Source organism: Neofelis nebulosa, chromosome 8 (assembly GCF_028018385.1).
Source record: "Neofelis nebulosa isolate mNeoNeb1 chromosome 8, mNeoNeb1.pri, whole genome shotgun sequence".
NCBI classification, from domain to species: Eukaryota; Metazoa; Chordata; class Mammalia; order Carnivora; family Felidae; genus Neofelis; species Neofelis nebulosa.
In genome coordinates this window covers 40,893,707-40,915,845 of record NC_080789.1, presented here as the reverse complement: position 1 = coordinate 40,915,845, position 22,139 = coordinate 40,893,707, and the positions used below count along the sequence as shown (strand labels likewise).

The window sequence follows — 22,139 nt, the reverse complement described above, 5'->3', positions numbered from 1 at the left end:
TTTGAAGAATATTATTTCAAACATTAATACTTATTTCCATTTGTATAGATTTGGTCAGAGAATAGCCTATGAATTAGAATTTATGTGGACTTATGTACAACAATCGTTGTGTGTTGGGGCGCCTGGGTGGCGCAGTCGGTTAAGCGTCCGACTTCAGCCAGGTCACGATCTCGCGGTCCGTGAGTTCGAGCCCCGCGTCAGGCTCTGGGCTGATGGCTCGGAGCCTGGAGCCTGTTTCCGATTCTGTGTCTCCCTCTCTCTCTGCCCCTCCCCCGTTCATGCTCTGTCTCTCTCTGTCCCAAAAATAAATAAAAAACGTTGAAAAAAAAAATTAAAAAAAAAAAAACAAAAAAAAAAACAATCGTTGTGTGTATTTTTCAAAAGCCCGTAGTGATAATATACATAAGAAAGGATATCTACTATATTTCTTTATAGTAGAACCAAGATAATTAATGCAGAAAAAAATAACCCAGTGACACATTTATCTTCATTCTCCTGAAGTGTGAGTCATAAGTCATGATTTATGAAGCCTTTCTGTTGATTCTAAATCTCTTCCCAAGTAAATAGCTTAAATAACTGGTTGCTATAGTATTCTGGATATTTAGCCAGAAAATGTTCTTACATTTTTCTCTGTCAACTCCAAAAAATTTTAAGGGCACATTGTTTCAGTTCAGTGAGAGTTTTATTTTGTTTTATTCTTTTTGTTTATTTAAAGTAAATTGATGTAACTGTATATATTCCCAGAGTATTTTATACATTAAGAATTTGTAACTTGGTTTTGCTATTTTAAAAATAGCTCCAAATGTTTTCAATCATTTGGAACATCTTTCATTTAAACACTTTGACCTAAAGGTTAATAAGTATACAAGAGAGAAAATAAAACATGGACCAAGAGGAATCGAGTGTGGGTAACAAAGTCTCCTTTTTTGGTTTCTCAGCTCTTTCTCTCCTTTCGTGTGCATGTTTGTGGGTATGTAGGCTCACATACATGAGAGCATACCTGTGTGTGTGTGTGTGTGTGTGTAAGTGTGTGTATCCTGCTCAGGTGGCAACAAGAAACTTGCCTCTAGAATCAAGCTGCCCAAACCTGGATCCCAGTTCTCCCACTGCCTAATTGTGTGGCCTGGGGCAACTTGCCTGACATCTCTGTGCCCATCTCATGAAGTTGTTTTTAGGTTCACTGGATCAGTACAGCATAAGACACTGTGAACATATCTGGCACAGGTCACTCTCTGCTCAAAGCCTTGCAATGGTCTCAAATAGCCCAGGTTTTCTCCCACCTTAGGCAATATGTTCTTGCTGATCCTTTGCCTGGAATACTCTGATAGCTGCTTGGCTAAATCTTTCATCTGCCTCAAGTCAGCCGCTCATCTGTTGCCTTCCCACTGATGCTTACCTAACCACCCTTTTTTTTTTTTTTTTTTTTTAATTTTTTTTTTTCCCAACGGTTTTTATTTATTTTTGGGACAGAGAGAGACAGACAGAACATGAACGGGGGAGGGGCAGAGAGAGGGAGACACAGAATCAGAAACAGGCTCCAGGCTCCGAGCCATCAGCCCAAAGCCTGACGCGGGGCTCAAACTCACGGACCGCGAGATCGTGACCTGGCTGAAGTCGGACGCTTAACCGACTGCGCCACCCAGGCGCCCCCCTAACCACCCTTTTAACCCTGCCTGCGTCCCATCTCCGCTCCCCATTGCACTTCGCCATACTTTTTCTTTTTTTCCTTAGCTTAGCCTTAATCAACCTTTAACCTCAACTCACTTCTTACATCCGTTATTTATTCTTGCCACTTCCCTCTAAAAGGCAAGCACTGTCAGTACAGCAAGATTTGTGATATCTTAATTACTGGTGTGGTAGTACTCGTAACGGTAATAATAATAGTAATAATTATAATAGTAAGCACAGGGCCTTACACATAGTAGTTTTCCACGATTATTTCTGAAATGAGATAATGTAAGAATTAACAAATCTGTGTTCCACCTGTTTCCAATTTTAAATAGAAAGATGGGTAGTTGCAAGTGTAAGTAGTTCCAAATGACAATTGTGTGTATTTATAAAATTAGTAGAATAAAAATAATTAAACATATCCTTGACTTGGGGTGGTCATGTTATTAAAATACAATTAGTTTCAAAATGATGTACCGTGGAAATTCTTATTATTCCTGGAATTATCCATTTGTAGTATCTATATTAAAATAAGGCGGGGACTCGAATTGTAAATTTCTTTTTTTTTTTTTTTTTTTTTTTTTTTAATTTTTTTTTTCAACATTTTTTATTTTTGGGACAGAGAGAGACAGAGCATGAACGGGGGAGGGGCAGAGAGAGAGGGAGACACAGAATCGGAAACAGGCTCCAGGCTCCGAGCCATCAGCCCAGAGCCTGACGCGGGGCTCGAACTCACGGACCGCGAGATCGTGACCTGGCTGAAGTCGGACGCTTAACCGACTGCGCCACCCAGGCGCCCCTCGAATTGTAAATTTCTTAAACGTTCCCCGGGAATACTTGGTTATATCTGGAGTGATAAAGCTTTGATTAATCAAGTCTTCAATTCTCAAAAATGTGAATATATTTAACATAAAAATTAAATTATCTTTGTCAATGATGTTTGGAAGGACTTTGCATGAGTAAAAATTAAAGATCTTGCTGGATTATGTAATGTAAAACATCCTATTTGCATTTATTTAATGTGAATATAAGACTAGTTCCTCCTATTTTTCTGGCTTTTCTTTTTATTTTGAAAATAGTAAAGACCCTTTCTTAAACCAACTGGAAAAATATGAGAAATGTTTTAATAAAATTGATAAAAATCTTTAGTAAGAGTTGAAGTCATCGTTCTTTTCTATAAATTTGAACTAGAAGATCAGAAGATATTATTTCTTTTTCTAGAAAAAAAGTAGAGAAGAATGCTTTAATTTTCAAACTCAGAAAATTCATTTGATCAGTAGGTATGTTTTGGGCATTCAGGTTATTTCTGCTAATCATACTTTTCCATGTGTTGAGTTTTGACCATAGAGTTCTAGTTGACATGGAAGATGACAGGAAGTTTAATTTCACCCAAATCTTACACAATGTCTGACACATGAGACCAGCCAGGAATGAGCAGAATGCATATCATGAATGGATAATCTTCCTAAGAATATCTGGTAAATCATTGTAGTGAAGATTATAAAACAAAAATTTATTTTTCTTATGTCTTGGTCCAGCTATTCATGAAGTGTTAACATGATACTATGTGTAAAAGATGATGATTTTTATTTGCTAAAAGCTTTAAGAAAGAGGGTTTTTTTTCTTGAAATGTGGACCTTTTTGCTTAATTTTTATCCAGATGATTAAATAACTTTCCTTCCTGTTATTACATAGCAAATTTTACCAACTCGCAAATAGTGATCACTGAATCACATGAACAGAGATTTCATGTTTTATAGAAATAAAACATGCGAAAAAGAAAAGAAATTAAGTGTAAAAGTAGAAATAAGTAAGAAATCACATAGATCATAGAAGTAAGAAAGGCAGCAACGAAGATATATCTTTCTGAACTACCATAACAGCTATTTTGAGAATTGGGGAGATTATGATTTCCGCAGCTGATCATTCGCCCTTCTGCTTCTCATTTGTAGGAGAAAATCAAATATGTGTCCACTTGCAATTTATACGAACTTTCTCAGAGGACTCGCACACCAAATAGCAAAATCTATGGACACGTGTTCTTTGAGTGACTTATCTATTCCCTGTGCAGCCCCTTGAAAAGGTTCCCGCGACCCCCGCCACACACGTTGCTCTTGGAACCCTCTTTCCATTGAGGACATTTGCCTGTCTCTTTTCCAGGAAACATCATTTCCTTCTGGGGGATTCACTCAGAAACTGGGACGGCTTGCAGCTTTTCAGCCTGGGGTTATAAATCTTGCAAAGTATATTAAGGAAGTTTAATTTAAGATGACAGGAAGGCTCTGGTAATTTAAGCCCTCATGAACCTGGCTTCAATTAGTTTCTTAACTCAGCTCTGTGTTGTGGCCTATAGTGTGCTCTTCAAAAAAGTCAGTGAATCAATTAAACTTTAAACAAATGAAACGCAAAGGACATTTATGAATATTTTTTAAGTGGGACTTTTTCTTTTCTAGAGAGGAATAATTGAAGGGATAGAGAGTTTTTGTTAATTGCCTGATTTAGGAAACCAAGAGAGTGCAATAAAAGAGCATATAATACGCACATACACAGTTTGCTTACGTTGTGCTTTTATTTCACTGTTTAAAAGGCTTGACGACTACTCATACTTCTGTTGTTATAGATGAAGCAGCATCTATACAGTTTTGGTTATTTTAGAGTCAGGCAAACATGGGTTTAAATTCTGCCTGCCAATTCCCAGTGTTGTGGCATTGAGCAAATGATTTTAACCTGTTCAAATACCAGTGTTCTTACCTCTACTATTGGAATGGAGGTAACTGCCTCATGAAGGCATTGAGAAGTCCTCAGAGAGTGATTCATGTATAAAGTGCCTCCTTAGCACAACACTTGGCATGTAATAGACACTCAACTCAGCTACTGATGCTATACCTTCTCCCCCTTAAATATCGTGTCATATGTATAATAAAATATATTGACCCGTGTTAGAAACCTCAAGTCAGCCTCGTGTCTCCCTTCTCACTTTCTCTGATCACTTCTGTCCATTCCACTTCTAACTTGTATGTAAATATGTGAAAGTAATTCAAAGTAATAACATCCTCATTATTAAAAACAACGGCCTGATGCTCAGACCGTCTCATGCCCAGTCTGATAAACCCTTTAGTTATTATTAAAGAGGTAAACACTTTAATTATTTCAGGTATTTCCTTTGGTAGTTACTCCCATGTAGCTAAATAAAATACTTCTACACTAGTTTGTATTCATTAATTTGGTCATTCTCTTTTGATTCACACACTCCCCATCTCTCCCATCCTCCATTAATGTGTTCAACACATATTTTTTAAGCACTTAGCATTCTTCAGACACTCTTCTAGGCACTTGAGATACAGCAGAGGACAAAAGAGATTAAAGAATCCTTGCCCTCTTGAAGCTTATATCTACCCTAGTGATGGGAGACAATAAAAAATTAAAATATGTATCACTAACTGGACAGCTGATGGTGGAGAAAAACAAACCAGAAAAAAAGATGCTGTGTAGAAGCCATATTCCTGCAAATTTAAATATGGAGCCCTCACTCAAATGACATTGAGCAGAGGAGGTAAGAGAACCAGCAGTGTGGCTATCTTGGGAGAGAGAGTTTCAAGCTGACAGAAGACAAGAGCTGAGACCTTGAGTTAGGAGCTTGTCTGGTTTATTTTAAGAAGAGTAAATAACCCAGTTGGGATGGATCAGAGGGAAGGAGTCAGGAAAAGAGTAGGATTAATTCAGAAGAAGAGCAGGGAAACACTAGCGTGATGTGACCCTTTTGCCACTGCAAGGACATTGGATTTTATTCCAGGAGAAATGGGAAGCCACCATATTCCATAAAGAGGTGTAAACACATATAAAAATCAAGGGGTCACTCTGGCTGCTTTGTTGGAAATAGTTTTTAATGGGGAGAAGGTAAAAACAAGAAGGGGAGAAGGTCATGGAGAAAAGCTTGGAGTACCATATTGAAAGTGGAGAGGAAGTTAAGTTCAAAATATATTTTGAAGGCAGTGTCAGCAGAATTAGCTGACAGATTTCAAGTGGGATTGATAAACAGGAGATTCTCATTGGAAAGGCAATTCCATTTACAGCAAAGGGAAAGAATGTGGGAGGGGCAGATTTGGTATGGAGAAAGATATTTACTTATCGACATGTCAATTTTATGATGTCTACTAGGTATATACAAGAGGAAATACGAAGAAGGCAATTGGAATTGCAAGACTGTATTTAAGGGACAGGTGTAGGCCATGTATGAAAATTCTATGAATACAAACATATAGAAATTATAAAAACTGTGAGCCTAGATACAATAAAGTCACCAAAAATCTGTATGCAGATGAAGAGAAGATGACGACTGGGGCCAAGAGCCAGACTGTATTTAGACAATGAGTGATTGCAAGACCTGCTAGAGGAAACTAAAAAAAGGGCAGCCTGTAGAGTCAGAAGAAAACCAGAATTTGTTTGCCTGGAAAGCAAGTGAAGAAAGTAGGCTAAGGAGAAGGAGGAGATTAATAATAATAATTTATATGTAGCCCCAGTCACCATTCTAAGTACTTTATATACTTATTAATTATTCCATTCCTCACAGCGACCCTCTGATATAGCTATTGTAAGTAATCGTAGTTATCAGATTAAAAACAAAACTGGAAATCGAAAGACCAATTAGATTGCACAAAGTTTCATGGTTAGTAAACTGTATATTTAATCCAGGCAATCTGGCTACAGAGTTTGTGGTTCTAACCATTGCCTACCTACCTGCAGAATGTCAACTGCCTCAAAAATTGCACAAAAGCAGGATGAGCACTGAGATCTGATTCCTGGATTTTTCATTGGAGACTGATGAGAGCTATTCAGTGGAGTGGTCACTGTGGTAACTTGATGAGAATCAAGGAGAAATGGACAATTAATGCAAAAGGAGAGAGAGAGGAATTAGAGGTGGTCATTAGTGTGTGGACAGGTCTTCCTAGGATTGCTACTAATATAGTGAAATTTCACTCTTTTTAGCTCCTTTATTGGTTAACTTTGTAACTTTATATAATGAATGAACATCTTTGCTTCTCTCTCACTCAACTGTAGAATATCTTTGGGTGTTCTGTATTATAAAATATGGCTATTAACATTTCTATTCAGTTCTCCGCCTCCACTAACAATTTCCATCCTCTGTCATCTGCACTCTTAAAATTAAGGCTCATAAGATTTACATTCTATTTTGTACAGATTGATTCCAAGATTTTTCAAACCAATGGAGTACTTCTATAATGGGTATTAGAAATATGTTCTGAGGAATCAAAACATATACTGTGATTCTTTCCTTTTCAACAGCTGTCTTGAGTTTCTATTGAAAGTTGATATTTGTTTGAATGCAGTCATTAACTAATAGACAATTTTAAGAATGATCCAGGGTTGCTCTGTGCTGACAATGCAGAACCTGCTTGGGATTCTCTGTCTCCCTCTTCTCTGTCCCTCCCCCACTCACCCTGTCTCTGTCTCTCTCAAATAAATAAACTAAAAAAAAAAATTGAAAGAATGAGCCAGTGTTCATTTAATGATGCTTTAGAAGGATGAGTCCAGGTGTATTGAGGAACCCCTCCATGCCAGCATTCCTTTTCTTGGATTATTCAGTTGTTGGTAGTTAAAATTGCTTCTTGTTTGTTTGGAAGGTTAATTAATTGGTTTGTTTATATCCGGCCATAGAGCGGTCATTGATAGTGATTGATGTGGATATTTGATTAATCTCCTTTTTGTAGTCTCTTCATTTTACCTCCAATTTCCTAGTCCAGCTTTCCTCCTTATTCTTCTAGACTGAATCCTCCCTGCATGTGTACACTGGGATGAAGCTTCTCTTCCTATGTGTTTTCCATTAACATTACTCCATTTATTTTCAGTTTTTCAAAGTCTGTTGAAGTCTCTTGTCCATTGATGGCTCTTGTCTTCTATCCTGTTATTCTTGATGTTGTGAACTTAAACCTTCATTATTCCCTTTTAAGCGTGCTAATGGAATCACATTAGGGAAAACAATAACATGAATTTGAGTCTCAGAAGGCATGGGCCGAATCATTTTTGGTTCTGATAACTTTCTTTTTCCTTCTTAAAAAAAAATAAAAATCCATTAACTGAGTCTAAGTCTCCAGATGGATAATAAAAATATTGTAGTTCTACCATACTTTTTCGAGGGAGTTAGGAGAATATAATATATAAAGTATTAGACTGCCTACTAATTTCGAGTTTAACTTAAGACTTGTGTTTTTTGACATAAATGTATAAGTAAAAACAATAGTTAGCCAGTGTTTTATAGTTTGCTCTTAAAACAACCAACAATGTGATTTGTGTATCATCGTATCCTGTGACTCAGGATAACTTGTAATTTATTTCTTCAACATTTTACCATAGGACATTTTCACATCCTTTTTATATATTTTACAAACATTGTCTCCCAAACACTAGATGTTGTTTGGTTCGATTTGATTTTTAGTATGTATGGGGGCACTTCTCAAATAGAGCACTGATAATGTAGACTTAATTATTATACCTCCGATTTTTATACCATATGAAATTATTTTATATTAATCTGTTTTCCACTAGAGACTGCATTCAACTTACTGACTTAACAATAGAGAATGCAACTGTCATAATAACTATAATAATCATCCCAGTATGACCATTGAATTAATTTCCCATAGTTAGAGCTACATAGAAAACCAAATAGTAATCAGGGGATGACAGGGTGAGCACCGAGTTAGATTTAGGGGACTTGTAAACATTTCTGTAGCTGAGACAGTCTTGCCTATGAGACTTCAACCATTAGTCAAGGGTCCCTCCTTATCATAAAGCACACTGTTAACATTTGCCTCTTCATATTCCATTTCCTGAGCTTCCCCTTCTGACAACACCCACAGTCTCCCCCTTTCTGACTGACCTCTTAGTCTGAAAAGATGTACAAATACAACCAGCCCTCTTTCCCTGCAAGAACTGTCAGGTAGACTCTGGACCAAAGCTCACCATCAGAGATATTTTGAGACCACAGCCACTCCTTCATAACATGAAACTGAATGTATTGATGATTACATTTGTTTTGCAATAAATTGACAATAGTCCAATTATAAGAACTCTAAAAAATTGACTTTTTCCTAGATCTTCATACTGTATAAGCATTCAGTTACATAATTATTTTATAAGTATAATAAAGTCATTTTCAGAAACATGTACTAAGAAATAGTTAACATTTTGTGCTTATTACAACACTTTTTAAGTCTTACAAGTATTAAGTAATTCAGATTTTCCACTAATCAGGGTAGTCTTTACCAAAGTAGTCAGGTATGCGTGTGTGTGTGTGTGTGTGTGTGTGTGTGTGTGTGTGTGTGTGTAGTTGCATTAAAATGAACTTTTGGAATGGAGCATTCAATTTATTGTAATACAATTTTACTCCATGCTAAAAATTATAAGTGGAAAAGATCCATGGAGCAAGATAGTGCTTTGAGCTATGTGTAAGTAAAAGCATTGTTGGGAAATTTCATTTATGGTAAGGTTGTGAGAGAAATATGAGCCTGGTTTCCTGAGTTGCCCTTTATCCTGAAGTTCTACGTTCCTAAAAAAGCATGAGACTTTGATGCAGTAATATCTTACACAGGCATCTCCCTCTCTAGTTACCGTTTTGAGATCCCACAAAAACAGACCATGCAGGTGGCCTTATTAACTGTCAGTTGAAATTTAAGATAACACAGAGGTTATAATCTATTTACATACCATATGTCACTAATGGGATAAGTTATCACAGTAACCTGTCTCACATATAATCAGGATGATATTTCAGCCACCCAGCTACTAAAAAGAAACACATGTGGATGAAAGCTAAGTTTCTGACTCATCTATGGATTAGGCAATAACTGTTTTCAGTGATGTCTCAGCTAAATTGAAGCATAGGGACAGAGTATTTTTATCACATACTCTGATGGTGAGTTTAGTTGTTGCAGAATACCTTAAATATTTCTGAAGGAACATATTTGGTTTTGAGGCGCAAAAGATATTTTTACAGAAGTGGTTGAACACCTTCATCTTTCTTAGAGCCAATAGCTTGTCAGTTACCATTTTATAACACTGCACAAGGATCCTATAAAAGGGAAAATCTTTATAATAAAGAAAGAATTTGGTGTAGAGAATTCTTTGAATCTTAATTCTGAATGCATGGGTTTTTATCTACTCTTAGCAATTATAGGATATATAAGGATATATATTTTAATCTATTTCAGTCTTAAAATGTTAGTGGATGTGCTTTCCTATCTTCAAAACTTTTTATTTTGTTGTACCTATTGTTGTCTAAAAATCTTTTAAGACTTTGTTCCCATGGACTTAGTTATAATATATGTTGGGTGACTTCTTCCAGATCTCAAGCTATTTTCAGTGTATTTGGAAGGGAATAATTTCTAACTTTTTAACATGATAACAATAGAAGTACAATTGGGATTTATAAATTGTCCACTAAAACCCATATCCAGGAAATTTCTTACTTTCTATTTTGTGATTTCTTTGTAGGTCTCCTTGGTCCCTTGGGAATAGTGCCGTTAAAAAGACAAATGTGATTTTATGATTAAGTGTGTTTTTCTCTTTCTTTGAGAATCAAAAGCACAAAATGTCTGACTACATAAGGATTCTGTAGAGGGATTTTTTACTCATAATATGTTTATGTGACTATAAGACTTAATGGTAAATAGACAAGAGAGGAATAAAGGGTGCTTCCAAAGTAATTTTCTCTCAAGTTTCTTAATATAGATGAGGAGTTATAAGAATGTATGTAGATGAAAAATTGCCTTTATATTCTACCTTACTCTAAAAAACTTAGTTTATTCAATCACTTTTGTATTAAGTACATACACTTTAACTCTTTTGTGCTTGATTTTTGTTTTAATGAGTCCGTCACTGTGCAGTTGGGCTTAGTCAAAGAATGCTGTATGGAAATGAAATGAAATATTTTAATGAAAGATGATATTGTTCCTAATGATTCTTCATATGTTACATTAGAGCCCAGTGTTCTTTTTCATTGGTGACTTAAAATTTCAGCTGTGACCTTTTAGCAAACAAAGAGTCAGTCCCCACTGTGTGCCAAGAATTATGTTCGATGTGTGGTTGAGATATGGTGATGATTTTACCATTCAAATTGCTGACAATGTAATAGAAAACCTAGATATTTAAACAGATAGTTCAATCAGGGTTTGCTAACTAATCCAACAGAGTTATTCTGTGACCGCAGTTAGAGGAAAGAGCTCATATGAAGTCACCGATGAATTAAGTGCCATTTATATTCAGGAAACTGCAAGTATGTGGACAAGGAAACAGTTAGATAGAAGTGTGTTCTGAGTATCCATTGCTGTTCAAAAAAATATCCCAAATATAGATGTGCAAAGAAATAACCATTTGATTATACTCATGAATTTTGTGAGCCCAGGAGCCAGACAGGGCACAGTAGAGATGGCTTGTCTCTGCCCCACAGTGTTGAGGACCTCTACAGGGAAGGGTGGAGTGGCTGGGGTGTCACAGACTGCTGGGAGGCAGAACATCTGTTGCTGGAGAACCTACTTCCAAGGTGACTTTTTCACTCAATGTGTCTGGCAGCTTAGTGGGAATAGTGATTACACAAAGCTTCCCCCAGCACGGCAGTCGCAAGGACATTGTGCTTCTCACATGGTGACCTGTTGGTCAATGGAGTGACAAGCCCACCCAAATTCAAGGAGAGTGTCAGTGGAACAAAGATTTCACCTCTTAATGAAAAGAGCATCAAAGAATTTATTATAGTTCTATGTTTAAATTGCCACAGGGTGTGATGAAAGATAAGACTAGAGAAGCAGGCAGAGGTCAATTTATGGTCATAACATCCACTTTGGATGTTATGTCTAGGAGTGGGGACTCATTTCTTGAACGTAAAGGACAATTGTCTTGGAGATTTTTTTTTTTTTAGCAGAGAAAAAATGGATGCCATTTATAACTTAGGAACATGACCTTGGTGACAGAGTAGAGAAAAGATGAACATTCGGGGGAGGATTGGGAGGGACCCTGCAGCTATAGTGGCAGGAAAATGAACAGTGTAATGTTAATAGACATGAGGTTCTGACTAGGAAATGGACTTGGGGATTGTTTGGAGATAAGGGTGAAATAAAATTATCATATTTCTTTCTTTCTTTCTTTCTTTCTTTCTTTCTTCCTTTATTTCTTTATTTCCTTCTGACTCATTGGATAGCGATATATTTCAGTAAGGAAAAAAACAATACAATCATCAAAACAGATGAAGGAAATGGAGAGAAAAAAGTTCAGCCTTGGCCTTCAAGTTGATATTTCAATGGGACCTCTAGATGGCGGTGTCTTATGCGTGGCTCTGGAGCCCAGTAGAGAGGTCAGGGCCAGAGATGCAGGCATGGGAACTTTGTTTAACCATGTTTTATTGATTGAAACAATAGAAGTGGAAGAGGTTGCTCAGGGAAAAAGGATAAAGCTGGGGGGAAAAGGGACCAAACTCAGAGCAAACTTCGGACAACCGTATTTGAGAGACTTCCTTTTGATTGTTTTGCAATACATTTAGAGTTATGGTAGTTTATTTGGTATCTTCTTAAAGACAAATTGTTTTTGTTGTTGTTATTGAGGAATGCCTCAGCTTTTGAGACATTTTAACCTTGTCTTTCAAATTGTGAAATCTAGAGTACAAATCTTTTGTTTTTTTTAATGTTTATTTATTTTTGAGAGAGAGGAGGGCAGACTGCAAGCAGAGGGAGTGGCAGAGGGAGTGGGAGGCACAGAATCAGAAGCAGGCTCCGGGCTCTCAGCTGACAGCACAGAGCCCGACACGGGGCTCGAACCCACAAACTGTGAAATCGTGACCTGAGCCGAAGTCCGTCGCTTAACCAACTGAGCTACCCAAGTGCCCCTAGAGTACAAATCTAAAACAGAACTGTGGTTGAAATATTAAAGTAAATTTACTATATTTTATAAGCACATCAAAACTGTATTTTCATCTAACCACTATATTACAAACTTAACATTTGTTAAATTCTGTATTTGACACACTTTTTGGATTATGTACAGTGTTGAGAATTATGGGTTCTGAAAGTCTCCCCCTGTACATGTTACTTTGGGAATGTTGTTTCTTGGATGTCCTTTGGGGACCTACAGGGATTCATACTGTTGAATTCAGGAAACAAGAAGAGTGAGTAGGATCCAGGGGATGTTGGAGGGAGAAAAGGACTTAATTTGCTTTCCACAAATCATGGTCCCAAAGTAATTATAAATTTGGAGACCAAGAGCCAGGGTTAAAAGCTCAACTACTATACTAAGAGGTCCATGCTTGTGAGATTTAAGAGTAAGAATGTAGTAACCTCAGAAGTGATAGGTGAGAACCAAAGGGCATGGCATGGGGAAGACCAAGCACAAGAGAGCAGAGGAATTGTAGGGATCGAGGAACATAGTTACGTTGTACTGAATTCACCAGAATATTTAGAGGTTCCTGTGAGGACTTAGTTCATTCAAGGACTCTCAAATGTACACCTGAATACCACTGAATTTTCTTTTCAACTGGCATAGCACTTATGTAAGCCAGACACCCTTTGAAGTGACTTACAGTTCAAACCTTATAAAAACTTGAGGTAGGCAAAGTTGTCATCCTCATTTAACAGTTGGAGGAAACAGGCAAAGAGAATAGAAACAGCTAAGCTGGGATTCAGATAGAGCAGCCTGAGTCGAAATCCTGTGCTACTAAACCATATACTAGATTTTACTACTGACATTGGAGTTTAATAATTCAGAGAAAATGAAAATTTTAATGTATCACTTTTACATACCTGCCTAATATTTGCATATTGCTCCTTTCAAGCTTGAAGTAAATTCAGTTTCCATTAAATATCAAATTATACCTTTTAGAAAGGAGTTTGAATTAGTATATTTGGTTTTAATTTTTTTTTAACATTTATTGATTTTTGAGACAGAGAGAGACAGAGCATGAACGGGGGAGGGTCAGAGAGAGGGAGACACAGAATCGGAAACAGGCTCCAGGCTCTGAGCTGTCAGCACAGAGCCCGACGCGGGGCTCGAACTCACGGACCGCGAGATCGTGACCTGAGCCGAAGTCGGCCGCTTAACCGACTGAGCCACCCAGGCGCCCCAGTATATTTGGTTTTAAGTGTTATACTTCTCACAGTAAAACCTAAACCATGCATGTGTAAATCTTATTTTTCCAAATTGAATTTTTCTAGCCCAGTGCCAGTACATATGGGCGGTCAATAAAAGTCTTTAATGATTAATTAACCTGTTGATTACATCAATACATACATGCTTATTAGAATAAATACAACATAAAACTGAATCAAATTTCATAATATCTGTATCTACCTTCCACTGTAAAAACTCTGAGGGATGTGCAGTTAATTTCCTCTTAAAGTGATCTTGACTTTAGCTCCACTGTAAAGGTGAGTTTATTCACCACTGAGTATACATCTTCCCAGTATATCCTGTTAATTCATTCACCCTGTGACTAGTGACATGATTGAGAAGTCGAGTCTTTATTTTTTCCATTCATACACTATGCCAGGGATGTTCAGTCTGCTTTTCCTACTCTGCATGTATGTAACTATCCTGTCCAACTCAAGCCAGAGAACCAGGAGCCTTCCTAAATTCTTCCCTTTTCTTCAGTTCCTCCAGGTACAATTAACTTCTCTCATTAATCATTTACTTCTGTTTCCTATGCCTCTGTCTTCATTCAGACCCTCTTCAAATCTAGCCTGAATTATAGCAGTGATTTCCTATTTGGTGTCCGGGTTCCAGCCTTGACAAATACCCCAACTTTTTTCCTCCTCTAGTTCCTCCTTTACACACCTAAGAGAAAGTCTCTCTAATCTGAGAATTTATCCTTTATTCTGCAGTCAACACCTTTTGGTATTCCCTACTGCCTCAGGACAAAGGCCCAACTCCTTAACAAGTTGCTGTGGTTCTCCAGGTTCTTAACTGGGCAAATCATGGGTGTTAAAAGGATATTTGTAGAATCAATAAATAAGAATAAAATATTTTCAAATGTCATAATATGTTCAATTATCATAATAATTAAACACAATTCAAATATCAGTTGTTTCAACTGATTTTTTTTAGAAGAAATTCGTAATAGCCGATGGAGGTAAAGAATGATAGATTGTGTGAGACTCAGATATTATGTGTTGGTAACTTCTAATGATTCATGTGTTCTTTTTTTATGGGTCCAATTTGGTTTTGAAAATAAAAACTAAACATTAAGATTTTACATAATTTTTAAGATTATGTAACTTTCACTTCTGCGTGGAGTTCTACTGTTCCAATAACTATAATAGAATCTTCTATAATATTCTATATTATATATAGAATATATATATATATATCCTATATATATATATTCTATATATATATATTCTATAATATATCTTCTATAAAAATCTGTACTGAGCCACTCAAATCTTCTTAATGTTTTGATGAGACAATAAAGAGATTCAAATAAGTTTTTATTCTCATTCTAATTCTCTCAATTAATAAATTCTCTCAATTCAGGCAAAAAAGATTACCTGAGTCATGGCCAAGGATTTTGGAGCTACCACAGGGCTCAATAGGAAAGAATTATGTGATTGACTGGTTAATCATCTGTGCAATGGGTATGGGAGCAGGAGGCTATAATTATTATGCCATATTTCCTAGCCCTGATTAAATGTTGCTTAACAATTTTTAAAAAATTTTTAATGTTTATTTTTGAGAGAGAGAGAGCACACTAGCAGGGAGGGGCAGAGAGAGGGGGACACAGAATCCATGAAGCAGGCTCCAGGCTCTGAGCTGTCAGCACTGAGCCCAGTGTGGGGATCGAACCCATGAACTGTGAGATCATGACCTGAGCCAAAATCAGATGCTTAACTGACTGAGCCACCCAGGCGCCCCTGTTGCTTAACAATTTAAATGATATTGTTTACGTGGAAGAATTGTGAGGAGAGTTACTTCGGTACTCAAAGTATCTTTCTCTTTCAAATTGTATTACTGCCTATTCTAGATTTCTATATAAAGTGACCCATTGAAATAAATTATCAATATTACATATCTGAGTGCTAAAGAATATATTTTGAAAGTAGATGTCTTTGATACTGGAAGAGTTGCTATTTGTAGCAGCAATGAAATTGTTGTTGTTGTTGTTGTTGTTATTGTTGTTGTCTTGGAGATATAAATCCATAGGGCAATGAATTAATAGAAAAAGAAGCATTAAAATATTGCAATTAGTAATCAGTTTGCATGAAAACGATATAGTATAATAGAGCATAGCACAGATTATATAGTATCTAATAGACCAAAGTTCAAATTTTAGTACTGTTATTTTTAAGATGTATAATGTATACAGATAAGTAAATGTTTAAAATCTTTAGTTTCATAGTTTCAGTCAGGGATAGAGTCTCACCTTTGCAGGACTATTGTAAGGAACACGTGAGAAAATAAATGTGAACTGCTGATCACTTACTAAGGACACAATGAAAATGAGTGTCTTTTTGTTCCATCCTTTAATATACTTCCAATATATCCATTCTTAAAACGATTCCTCCTGCATAAAAGTTGGGGATATAACATACCTTTGTTCAAAAATAACACTCAGTTAATATCAGTCAAGTATTTAGTGATTAAACACATATCACTCCCATGAGAGGAATTAGAATGCAAAAGTTGACATAACACAATTCCTGTCCTAGTGAACGATACATCTGCTCAGGACACAGGCAAATATCGTGATAAATTCCCATATTAACCTACTAATTAGAGAAGCATTAAGACCTGTGGACCATGGGAGGACGAAACTAACTTTGGGAAACTTGAGAGATGCTTCAACAAAAGGTGACATTTGAGCAGGATTTTGAAGCAGCGGTAAGGTTTTGTAATATAGGGAAGAGAAGGATTGGTCTTTCAGATGAAGGAAACCTCATAAAGAAAGCCATGGGCCCGTGGGAGAAGAGGTTATAGATAAGGAGCAGAGGTGCGGTGACAGTGGAGAAAACGGAGCAGAAATGTGCAGAAGAGACAAAGCTGTAAGAATCTGAGAAAGCAGAAAGAAACGCTATACACCAAGTCACAGGGCTTGGATTTTACCCTGTGGGCAATGAGGAGTCAATAGCAACGTCAGGAAAAGGGGTTGACATTCATTCTGTCTTGGGAAAGTTCATTCTGTTGATTATGAGAAGAATGATCTCATTTGTCTGGAAACAAAAAATGGACTGATAACAAAGAAGAGCTGTTATTAGGCTCTGTGGGAGAGATGACTGACAGAGAAAGCAAGTAGTAGGTAATGACTGAGGCAATGCCATACTGTTCAACAGAAAAAATGGTGACAGTCAAGTTACATGACAAAGAGGGAGGATGGTATGAAAGAAGGAGAATGAATTGTTATGAACATTTTGGGAATATCTGGGAGAAATCTAGGTGATAGATCCAGGTATAATATCTAGGGGATGTCAAGATGATATTTAGGAAAGGAAAGAGACATCGAGGTTAGGGTTGAGATTTGAGTATAAAATGTACACCTGAGGTAAAAAGAATAGAAGAATAGACCGCCTGTTGCCTAGGATTACAATTTTGAAAATATTCATGATAATGGTACAAAATTTAGGTGGTGGAGATAGTGAGTCGATCTATATTTGGGAAGGAGGAGTAGATGGAGAAGTAGCTGTTTCTTTAGGAAAGCTATGTGAGGTAAGGATTTCTAGAAGGAAGCTATCAATAGTATCTAAAACTGTTGCAGGATAGAAGATGAGGCATGGCTTGAGATGTTTAGATTATGCTGTTTGACTTTGCAGAATGGAAGGTGGGGTTTTTTTTGTTGTTTTTTGTGGGTTTTTTTTGCAAGATTGCACATTTGTGAGTATTCTGTAGCACACAGCCTTTTCAATTTTATTATGCGTAAGAATCCTGTTAAAATGCAGATGAGACCTGAGGGTCATTATTTTTTAAAAAGTCCCAGGTGATGCCAGTTTTGTTGGTCTTTGGACAACACTTTGAGTGGTCAGGTACTAGCAGTTAGTAAAAATGGGTAAGTCACAATCAGGATCTGTTTACTCTGAGAAGCTTTCTATCCTCATAACAAGTGGATATTCTAGTTCAACACAGGCATTTGCGCTGAAGTTACATTAGAAAGGTCTGGTAGTTTGGATCTTTCTGTGTGTTGAAGACCAGATGAGTTTTATTATTCTTTTAAAAATTAATTTGACTGCCTCTAGTTTCTTCCTGTTGTCTTCCATGTTAGGGAAATAAAAAGCATTCCCTTGATATTTCACTTTATCAGCTAGATGAGCAGATACTTCTTTCAGTAGAACCCACAATGAGTCTCAAAATATTTCTTTTGTGCTTCTGTTTCTGATATTTTTATCATCCACTAGTTAGAAGAAGTCTCATTGAACAATCTTTCCAGGAAAAAAATACATACTCTTCAATCCAGATGTTTTAAAAATTCCTAGTTTAATGATATTCTGACTGTATTTATCTACTGCATCTTGCCTCAGAGCTGTGTCTACATGTCCCTTGTGTTTGTTTTACCAATAAATTGCTGTACCTCCTCACCTGTTCTATTACTAGACTGTTTGTACATCTGAAACTTGGGATATCGTATTACAAGCACTGTGGAGAAAATAAGGAGCCGAAGGCATTGTGGGAAGTACGGGGGGTTTGAGTTAATGCAGTAAACAAGGAAATTGAAAGAGAACATACGTGCAAATGGACTTATAGAGGCTGAATCAGTGTGACAGCCTATTGAATGCATATCTCAATAATTACAAAGAAAAAGGGAAGAGTCAACTGTTGAGGTTTCAAGCCCATTGGCCTAAAGAAAATGATGATCTTGTGAGTAGAAATCAAGAAATTAGAGGAGGGATCTGATTGAGACCTGGGGGATAAAAGAAGGAAAATGGTGTTTAATGTGGTGACTTTGAAGATCAGGGAAACGGGCATCTTTTACTCAGTTATTGTTGAGGGCTGGGGGTGCAATGCACACATTAATTCTATTTTATAATAGATTTTATTTAAAATCTTAGCTAAGCAATGAATTGCTAAGTGAAAGAATGCATACAAGTGTGTGAGGAGAGAGGGCATATGAAAAATCATACCTTTATGGCCTTGATAAAGGAAAAGGACCCAGTGAAGGAAAGAGAAAATGGATAATAATGATGGTGGGCAAATCAAGTGAGCTCACTGGTGCTACACTCTATAAAAGAGAAAGATTCCAAAAGGCAGAGTGAGCAATATGGCCAAATACAAAGATGTTAGAGTATGGTGAGAACTGAAGAAAACTCTGTGTTCTTCACGTAACAGTTTCACAAGTGCAAGGGAAGCAGAACAGAAGCCAAGGGTCAAAGGATTAAAATATGAGGGTTTGGTGCAAAAATCTAGGCAAACATAGAATATTATTATCTCATCATGAATTAGAAAACACATAAAACCGGTTTTTTTGGGCCATAAAAACCAAACTGATTTTAGCAAGTCAGTTGACCTCTCTAGATTTTCTCTCCCTACCCACTTCCCTCCTAGAAATTATTGTACTTCTCTAAAATCATGGAAAAAACCCCTATGAGGTGTCTTCGGTTCCCTTAAGGAGGATTTATTGTTTCATTGTCATTTCTCCAGCTCGTATGTGTGTTCAATTTTGGTGAGTACAGGATAGGATATAGTAGTGAACCTTGAGGCATGTTTCTTTCTCTTAATTCACAAAGTAGACTGAGAAGTTCAGAAAAAATATTCCTTCACTTTGGGTGCTCTTATTTTAAATTTAGATTTTAAATTAATATCTCATTTCATTCACACACTTTGGTTTTTATTTTTAAATTCTTCTCTGATGTCATTGTCACCCGAGGTAGTTTCAGCAGTTGGGGCCAACTGTCTCAGTGTCCAGGGGAGTTAGAATGCAGATGTTATTATGTGCATATAATAATAATTCACTTGTCAAATGTGAAAAATAAGTGCTATGAAAAGCTCCTTAGCTATGCGGATTTTATTCTTTTCTACCCAGGCAGTGTCTAAAAGGTCTTCTTGCTCCCTAGTGGAGGGAGAATTAACTTAGGAAGCATGTCAACACCGTAAGAAATCCTTGCCTTGACTAAAATCCCTGTTGCTTGGCAGCAAAGCAACTGGATGAACTGCATCAGGGCTCTTTTGACCCTTTTACCCTGATTCTAACACCCCCATGTTGTTCCTGTTTCCTCGGAGACTTTGGAAACTACATGCACATCATGTACGGTCCTCACAGTTCACCTGAAAAGTGATTCTCCACTCAGGCATCAACGCATGACCATTACAGGGTATCTGAACATGTTTCAGGTCTAATTGGGTCTGACCATAGCCCGCAAAACACTAATTTTCGGAACATTCAGGTTATTCCAAAATTAGCTTAACTTCAAATGCAAAATTTCATTTTGTTTGCAAAGTATTCACTGCTGTTTAGAGCTCGGTTTAAATAATGCTTTCTTTTGTGTCTTGGAGTGAAGATTTTGATTTAAAAAAAAATATGAAGAATTATAGTTCAAGAATGCCCAGAAGTTGTCATTAACAGTTGTCGAGTTTGTTTTTGAAGAATTTAACTCTAGTTTAATCCATTTGACTTTTGCATAGCTCTCTCTTTAGAGAAACATCTTGTATTGTTCACTTCCTTAAAACATTCTAGATACATTCAAGATACAATACATTACATTTGTCAGACACCAGATGTTTTAGTCATTTGGTTTTCCAGATAGCATTTTGGTTAAAGCATCAAATTAGAAGAACTTGTTAAAGAAAATAATGACTCTTACATGTTTTCTGTTCATTTTAACTTTTTTGAGAAGAAGATCTTTGTACCATGTAAAGTCAGACTTTAGCTTTCCTGAAGTTTTCATAGTCATTTACAAACATTGAATTTTTTGTGCGATGAACTACTACTTAAGATAATATGAACGATATCACACAGCCATAATTTTAACGTCATTGATGATACCGTGACAAGGGGTGCATGGCATTATTTCATAGTGTGTTCATTAATCAAAGTTCATGGTATATGTGTTGCATTATCATAATTTTCTAATTAATTTATTCTTTATACATGCTTATACATGTTCCAATTGCATTTCATTAACTCCTAGTTTTCTTGTAATTTTGTGCTTTCTTTCCATGTTCAAAGAATCTCTTTAATTCAATTTCTCTGTTTCTCCTCATACAGTCTGGCAGCCAGATATGCAACTCAATCTAATCACAGTGGAATTGCAACCAGTCAAAAAAAGCCTACTAGGTCAGTTAATATCTCTAATTTATTGCTTGTTAGTGATAATAAAGTAACTCCCCAGTGATATTTTGTCCTATCATTCTAAATTTTTTTCATAAATCACATACTTCTGGATGAAAAGTTTAGAGGGATGAATTCCTCCAAATGGATTTGCATACACATTCTCAGGGACGAGCATGTCTGTGTTAGATCATTAAATGGGTTTTGGCTTCTTCTGTTTTGGTTCTGTTACATGTAGTGTTATAACTGGGCTGAAGTCTAGCTTCTAGGCTTAGAGAAAGTCAAGGAAAACATGACTTTGAAGGCCCCATTCTTTCCAGGTTACAGAATCTGGAAGTCACACAAGAATGTGATTGCTTTTTGAAATGGGCATGCATTAATTACTGCATGTTTTGAAGCAGAATTGAGGAATATTGGCAGGTATTTGTGGGTAGGTTGGCACCAGGTCACCAGGTTAACCTGGACTGTTCTTTTATCTATAATAGTTTAAATTGTTGCTTCTTTATGACATACATATTTTAAAGACAGTCTGTTATAGTAAATGACTGCATTATGGAAAATATTGCTTTATAACTGATGCTGAAAGTGATGTGTTTTTAAAACTGTTAAGTTACCAAAGGCACAATGGTGCAGCTGAGTGGAGCCACAGCAAACGTGTTTTGCACCCCTGATTATTATGTGATTATATGTGCCACCTCTCTCACTGGAGGAGTATCTCAGGGGTGGCTTCCTAATCACTGCTCTGATAATGTATCATACATACTATGCACTGTTTGACCACAAGGACTGCTTCTGATGCCTTGACTTGAGGTATGTTCTTTTCCTCTTGCCCTGGTTTTCTAAGTTATGTTCATTTCCATAGTAATTTAAACGATTCTGGAGAGAAAAATGTAAAGGGTATTTAATTAAAAGTAAGAAAAATGATATGAATTCAGATGTGCAAAGAACAGTGACCTGCCATGTACAATAAGCATTTTTTATTACCACTTCTAAGGCTCATGCATATAAAATATACTTTAGTACTTTGATTTAATAGAATATCTCTCTCTCTTGTCTTTTTTTGGCTTCATTCTTATTTCTCTTTTTATTACTTTGATGAATGATCTGGAGCTCTGGCTGCCTGTCACATTAGGGTAATGAGAAGAGCAAATGGATTTTTTAATTTGTTTTAATTTGTTCTTCTGAGAACTGAAGATCATTTGGCTTCATGGGTCACGGTAAAGAT

General features: G+C 36.6%; 1 protein-coding gene across 7 annotated transcripts in view; it reads left to right on the top strand.

The window, feature by feature from the left end:
• The window catches only part of NAV3 (neuron navigator 3), a 595,128-nt gene that overhangs the window by 365,167 nt on the left and 207,822 nt on the right, over positions 1-22,139 (top strand). For all 7 annotated transcript variants that reach the window (XM_058741945.1, XM_058741948.1, XM_058741947.1 and 4 more), the window contains exon 6: positions 20,852-20,920. In XM_058741945.1, the coding sequence (XP_058597928.1) occupies positions 20,852-20,920 (69 nt within the window). The remainder of the gene's footprint in view (positions 1-20,851; positions 20,921-22,139) is intronic.